The 7,080-nt window shown below is 37.6% G+C and overlaps 1 protein-coding gene and 1 long non-coding RNA gene across 3 annotated transcripts in view; one reads left to right on the top strand and one right to left on the bottom strand.

Annotated features, from left to right (window-relative positions):
• Window positions 1–7,080, top strand: part of slc8a1b (solute carrier family 8 member 1b) — a 140,455-nt gene that overhangs the window by 121,571 nt on the left and 11,804 nt on the right. For both annotated transcript variants that reach the window (XM_032541004.1, XM_032541005.1), the window contains exons 8-9: window positions 5,444–5,629; window positions 5,943–6,032. In XM_032541004.1, coding sequence (XP_032396895.1) covers window positions 5,444–5,629; window positions 5,943–6,032 — 276 coding nt within the window. The remainder of the gene's footprint in view (window positions 1–5,443; window positions 5,630–5,942; window positions 6,033–7,080) is intronic.
• Window positions 3,756–7,080, bottom strand: part of LOC116705124 (uncharacterized) — a 5,494-nt gene continuing 2,169 nt past the window's right edge. The window contains exons 2-3 of the long non-coding RNA XR_004335857.1: window positions 6,729–6,871; window positions 3,756–5,641 (exon numbers count right to left, since the gene is read on the bottom strand). This is a non-coding gene — a long non-coding RNA (uncharacterized LOC116705124). The remainder of the gene's footprint in view (window positions 5,642–6,728; window positions 6,872–7,080) is intronic.

The raw sequence follows: 7,080 nt of genomic DNA, 5'->3' as shown, positions 1-7,080 counted from the left end.
GAAGTGTCCTTGGGCAAGACACTGAACCTGAACCGCATCACGATTGTGGCTCTCCATCGTGATGCCAGTCAACCATTATGATGGACACTGATATGATATCATCCATCGGCATCGGCCTAAAGGTTAGCTTACAGATGACCAGTCCATGCACTGTACTTACTGTCGAACCTACTCGTCTGCAGAAAATGCAAACAATCTGTTCATTAGAAGAACAACTAACCTTAAATTAGAGGCAATAAAAGACCAGGAGTCGTCCAAGTCTCAAATCAATTACACTGCCATACAGCTGGCAAAGATGAGACCCTAGGAGCAGAGTGTGCCACAGTGGCTGGTGGGCAAAAGAGGTAGGTGTGTGTGTGTGTGTGTGTGTGTGTGTGTGTGTGTGTGTGTGTGTGTGTTTTGTGTTGTGTGGTGTGTGGTTTGTGTGTGTGTGTGTGTGTGTGTGTGTGTGTGTGTAAACAGGCAGTGGTACAAATGAAGTCCCCAGAGCTTACATCATAAACTCGCAAGCACACAGTCCTTCATCCAGACACATTTATGTACGCACCCCTCGCTTGACTAGCAGCATATACAGATGAGCTGCAGTCCACATCTGCCCTGGCCTATGACAACGCAGCTGGTGGGCACACTCAGTAAGCAACGAGAGATAACACACATCCGACGCTTCTGTAGGGCAAGAGAATTGTATTTGTGTGTGCGTGAATGTGTCAGAATAGATATTTCTTGATGTCAAGTACATTAGACTGCTAGTGCCTCTTAAGATAAAAAAAGCCTAGTGAGCAGCTGTCAGATTAGCATGAAATGTTAACCAATGAGCAACTGGTATAGATGTAGTTTTATTTTATTCATTGTTGCTTGGGTCATTGTTTATTCTGTTTTTCCCAATGAGCTCCAAATAAACTGCAAAGATGACTGATGCCACACACAAACACACAAAATAGAGTAAAGAGACTTTCAATGGCATTTAGAGCGACGATAGGTTGTAGAGGGATGTGGGAGAGTTAGAGGGATGAAGCGAGAAAGTGACAGCGAATATTCAATTATATAAGGGCTATATCAGCAAAGTGTAACCTAGGATGAAAAAAGTGTGTAGGACAGAGAGGGAGAAAAGAAGAAAGAATTAATTTTGGATATCCACTTTATCAGTGTAACGCGTAACTGAGCATGGAAATAGAGAGACGGGAAGTGTGCGCAAGCCAAGCATGAAAAGAAGTAAAGGGAGAAAGAGAGGGAGGGACAAGGGAGCATATAAACAAATAGGAGAGCCATATATATTCACACTGCTGTTGTAGGCTATATAACCACAGGCATCAACTGACAGTGTTGGTGATACTTGTCACTACAGCTTCTAAATGCTTTTTTTTTAATTTTTCTAACAAGGTATCAGTATGGTAGGATCTTTTTGCTGATGGGCCGGTTAGTTCAGCTCTGTCTCTTAGAAATTACAACATATTAAGTTGTAAAGTATATAAACCATTATTGTACATGTTTCTCCTCCAATATGAGAACCACTAATCTATATGCGACATTCTCTGAATTTTAGTGCAGATTCCCTCTTGGTAAGAATGTAATTGCACAAAATGATAAAATGCCTAATTTAACATTTACCCGTGTAAGTATATCTATGGATCTCCTTCTACACCGTGTGATTGTAGGCCTAATGTTTTTAAGCTAATGGTGGTCTGAGTGAAAGGGAAAACATCCGCTTAAACCATAATGATCTTGCTACTCAATGTTTTTTAAAGGTTGGGTTGACAAATATATGGCCACCGCTTATAAGCCCATTTGTGTATCAGGCATTTGCACCATATTTTTATCGACCACTAGATGGCCCTATTTTCCATTCGATCAATGCATCATTTTAGCATACTTTCCAGTCTTGTGTAGATTCATATGCTTAGTACACTTTTAGCTACCTACTTAGCTATAATGAAGTCATAGTCCAGCTGGCTAGCTAGATACAGGTTGTTTATTCCTACCCTCTAATACAGGGGTGTCAAACCCAGTTTCCCTAAGGGACACACTGGAAAATGACAATGACATCAAGGGCCAAACATGTAGAGTTTATTGACATGCTTTTACTTAAGAAGTATAAAAAAGTATTATATACATAATAAATATATATATATATATATATATATATATATATATATATATATATATATATATATATTGACTGTATTATTGCAGGTCTCATATACTGTAGTCTTCTCACTTACACTTTGGGCCTCATAAAGCCCCAAAAGTGTTCAGCAAAAAAGTTCCTCAGCAAGCGACAAATACGTTGAAAAAAAGCGTCAAAATTGTCTAAAAAAGTGACAAAAACGACAGAAATTATCAAAAAAATCAGAAAAGTGAAGCGTCAAAAACATTATAACAAAGTGCCTAAAGCATTGAAAAGAGCGCATAAACTGCCATGAAAAGGTGTAAAAAATTTTAAGGTCACTGTTTGGTTACGTTTTGGCAAGGAAACTACTAGATTGAGTTTCGAAAAAGGTTGTAGTTTGGGTTAAAACCAGTATATCTGTTACGTTACTTCACTTGATGCAGGCCATGACGTAGATCCATTTGTTCTGTAGAGTTACTGTAAAAAAACTTTTTTTATTTTCAAACGGGACACAAACCCCATTCTCTTCGATGAAAGTTCTGTGTTTGTGGTCACCACACATTGTGATTTCCACACTCATGTAATTAACGCCCCCACACAGGAACAGATGATAAAAAGAAAGAGACCAAAGAGAGGGACCAATGCTGTGATAAAAGAGCACATACACTGTATATTAGCAGAAAGAGAGAGAGGTAGAAATGGCTCCATTCAGCCATTACAGAGTGTGTGGGAGGGAAGGAGAACTGCTGAAAGTAAAAAGTGACATAACTCAAGGAGAGAGCCTTGTTATAATCATTACCAGTGTGTGTGTGTGTGGTGTGTGTGTGTGTGTGTTGTGTGTGTGTGTGTGTGTGTGTGTGTGTGTGTGTGTGTGTGTGTGTGTGTGTGTGTGTGTGAGTTCCAAACCATAATAGTGGATAAGGCCATTGCTTGCTCCACTGACCCTCTGCCTTTCATTTATAGTTGATGATTTGATTTGTTCCAAGTGCTCACCCTGAAAAGAAAGCATCTATTTTTGATTACATTAAACAAGGTATGTGAGGTAGCCTGGGGACACTATTGGCCCTATTAAAGTACATTACTCTTTATTTATTGTAATTATAGAACACAGTCTGGATCTGGTTTGTGACTTGTGTTTAATGACTTAATATCAGGCTGTCATAGAACTTTGTACTTACAACAGAAGGTCAGCACTCAGTGTGTCAGCAGCTGCACCAAATTTGTCTTGTTTTGAGATAATTACGGTTATAGGTCGAGCTAAGTACAATTCAACAGTGATTCTTTTGTAGATGATTTACTGTTTTATTATCAGTTATGACAGTTTAGCAAAGGCTGATGCATTAAATCCCAAATAACATATTTCAAAATAAGGTAATTTATCCCTCACTGAAATTGAAGGATGCATGTGAGAGAGTGTGAGAGGTAGTTTGGTTCTTGAGCTTCTGTTTTTTAACATTTTTCTATCCATAATTCCAGAACAAACTTCTCTTTAGGGCATCCATGCAATCAATAAAATGACTGCCTGCTTCCAAATGTTACTTTAAAAACAATTAAGGTGGAATATTTTATTTCATACACAACAGCCCAAAAACACCTCCAGTGGTATAAAGCCATGAGATAATCGAAACAGGAAACAAGCATTGGACCCTCAAAATCAAGCGTTTCTGAAAACTTTGATGGATAATGTTGCATGAGATATGTCAGTAAAAATAACTCATATAAAGTTAGGGGAGAACAGTTGCTATGGTAGAAAGAAACTCTCCAATGTTAGCTCAGTTTAGGGTGCAGACAGTTTTTGTTCCTTTGTTTGTTTTGAGCATTTTAATGCATCACCAGCTCTTAGAAGGTTAATAGTATTCACTGAGTCAGTGGTCCGGGTGAAATCAATAAGACATCATGGCTTTTACTGAGATTTACCCATCAGCATGTTTCATGGAAGCAGCAGGTACTCTTGTTTATTAATTCATTTAACTCATTTATAAATGGAGCCATACAACAGCCAACTACACAGGAGTGTATGGACTGCTAATGTTGTGTGCCCCTGCATGTGGCTGGCTGTAGTCCATGTCCTGAGGCATGATTAGACTTTGGTACTGACATCGCACACACACACACTTGCCTCTCAGTGGGTCAGAAATTATGTCAAACTGAGTGTGATTTTTACATTTCTGTCACTATAGATTTAAACTAATGATCTTTATGTCTGCTGGAGTTTAATAGTCCTTTATTACTTTGCACTTCAGGTGTCTCGGGTAAGCTATGGATAAATATTATCCATTCTCTTCCAAGCAGGGCTTAGATTAAATTTATTAAATCTTAAATAAAGATGAAATGTGTTCAACATCGGCTTTTAGTATGGAAGGCAGATTTATGTTTCCATTTGTTGTATTCATATTATAGCACAAAAAATAGGTTCTCTGCAAGCTCACTAACTTTTTGGCAGTTCATTTTTAACTATTTGCAAGGTTTAAATCTCTTTTGATCTTTTATATTAGGCTAGCAGACCCACAGATTACATTATGAACATTGTTAACACATATACAAACTAAAAACAACATGTAATAAACCTTGTATATTAATCTTAAGGCTGATATTTTACCCAGCTAACATTTTCAATTTGGCTTTAATATGATCATGGTTTTTTGCTAATGCATAGTTACATACTCTATGCTCTAGTTAACATTCTTTATTAATTTGTCCTCCATTTTAGTTATAAATATTAGAAGTAGCCTTCAAGCCACTAAGTTAACACAAAATGTCTAATTCAGTTATAATTCAAACTTAAAGATGATGCTCAGATGTGAATCAAACCTGAATTAAACACTAAACTTAAATACTGATAACACAAAAACTGTGAAAGATATCATGAAGTTAAATCATTTTCCAATAGCTAAATGTTTTTTGAACAGTTTAAAGTTTGAATGCCGTCTGTCGGTAAAAGAATGTGGGAGGAGTAGTATTTCGAAGAGTAAGAATCCTGAAGAGTATTTGGAGATTGCTCAATTGACTTCAATGTAAAATGAAACTTAAAAAGCTTAATATTTATTATAATTAATATTTCAAAAAGTATAAATGGTGGGAGAGAAGTTGAAAAAGTCCCATCGTGTAAAAGAGTCGAACGTTTTCCTATTTCAATGTTTTTTGTAGCTGGAAGTATGCAGTAGTTAGAGGTGACCAAAAAAGTTGAAGAATAAAGAATCAGCATTTACACAATAAGAACTCAGTTAGCTCACTGTATGTCATGCCTGGAAACATTTGGAACTACAGGTGAGAACTTTGAGGGAATCCCTGCCGCCCTCCTCTGAACCTCTTTTTCTTTTTCTTCCTTCTGCCCAGGCGAGGATGATGACGACGAGGAGTGCGGGGAAGAGAAGCTGCCGTCATGTTTCGACTACGTTATGCACTTCCTCACCGTCTTCTGGAAGGTTATTTTCGCCTTTGTCCCGCCCACAGAGTACTGGAACGGCTGGGCCTGCTTCGTCGTCTCCATCTGCATGATCGGACTGCTCACCGCCATGATCGGTACGACGACAGCTGACAAGACACATTTAAAATTCCGAATAGAAGTTAATGGAGTTTAGGAAAAATCAAAATAAGCTACAACACTTTTTAATAATTAATAATTTCAATTTTACTGTTATAGGGTGGATAAATAAAGACTTCAGCATCATGATCATCATACTTTTTTGATTTACAGTACAGTGACACAAGTGACACAAAGATGTTCAAATATGTATCTTTATATCAATAATCACTATTTAGCCTTTTAGAAAGTTGTAATAAAAGCAGTATTCGGTATAGTAGTGATGACAATGTTCCTTTTATGTTATTACAGGGGACCTGGCCTCTCATTTTGGCTGCACAGTGGGCCTGAAAGACTCAGTCACCGCAGTAGTATTTGTGGCATTGGGAACCTCTGTACCAGGTGAGTTTGTATTTGCGCGCCCATTCACTGTATGTTTATATAAATGTGCTGTACTGTATGTCCTCTCTGATTTTGATCAATCACTGCCACCGTTTTAATTATCCTAAATATCCGACTACTGGACTTTCCGCCAGCTTTAAACAAAGACCTTTCTCTCTCCACATTTGGCATTTAGCTTCATAATGCCTTTATGAGCATGAATACCCCGAGGGCCTTAATGTAGGAATAGATTAGTGTTCATCAATGACCCCTAATCATGGAGTATATCTTGACCTTTTCAATTTATTGCTTCAGTTTTATTAGTGGGAGCTTTCTTTCTCACATTTCTTTTCTTCGCTGTATCAACTGCAGAATAAAAGAAACTGCTGCATTCCTGCAATGATGATTTTCTAAAAGTTCAGTCACCAGCGTTTGGTTGGCAAAGACGTTTTATGGTTATTTACATTTATATTTATTTATTAGTGGGCTTTAGTTGAATAAGCACTACATTGCAACAGTCAAAGGAACAATGATAGAGGAAGAAAACATTCACATTTAAATAAATGCATTAGTTGAAGATGATAATGTAACTCATGGTCAACTAAGATTTAAATTGATTAATAAATGAATAACTAATTTATTTAATTTTTTACTTCATTTGAAGTTATTAAACATCCAAACACAAAAAGGAGAGGTAGAGAGTAGTTTTTGACTGACCCTGTATAGTTTCCAGTCTCTCCAGAGTGGAAGCCTGGAAAGTCTGCAGACAGCAGCATGAATCATCCTCTAAATGTGAAGTATGACTGGCGACTGCAACGGCTGGCTAAATATGTTTTAACCTTGGCGCCTGTCTCCTGCCTCTAGAGACACACACACACACACGCACGCACACATACATGCACACACACACAGAACACACATGCAGACATAGCGCATGATTGAATGTGAGATGTATAACATGCAGACATTAACAACTGACAAACAGTAATTACTTTAACGAACAGACTCACACACTCACAAATTAAATCTTGAAATATGTTTGGCTTTCACACACACACACACACACACA

Source organism: Etheostoma spectabile, chromosome 17 (genome assembly GCF_008692095.1).
Source record: "Etheostoma spectabile isolate EspeVRDwgs_2016 chromosome 17, UIUC_Espe_1.0, whole genome shotgun sequence".
NCBI classification, from domain to species: domain Eukaryota; kingdom Metazoa; phylum Chordata; class Actinopteri; order Perciformes; family Percidae; genus Etheostoma; species Etheostoma spectabile.
The sequence above is the reverse complement of the archived record's forward strand: the minus strand, read 5'-3'. Positions and strand labels throughout refer to the sequence as shown.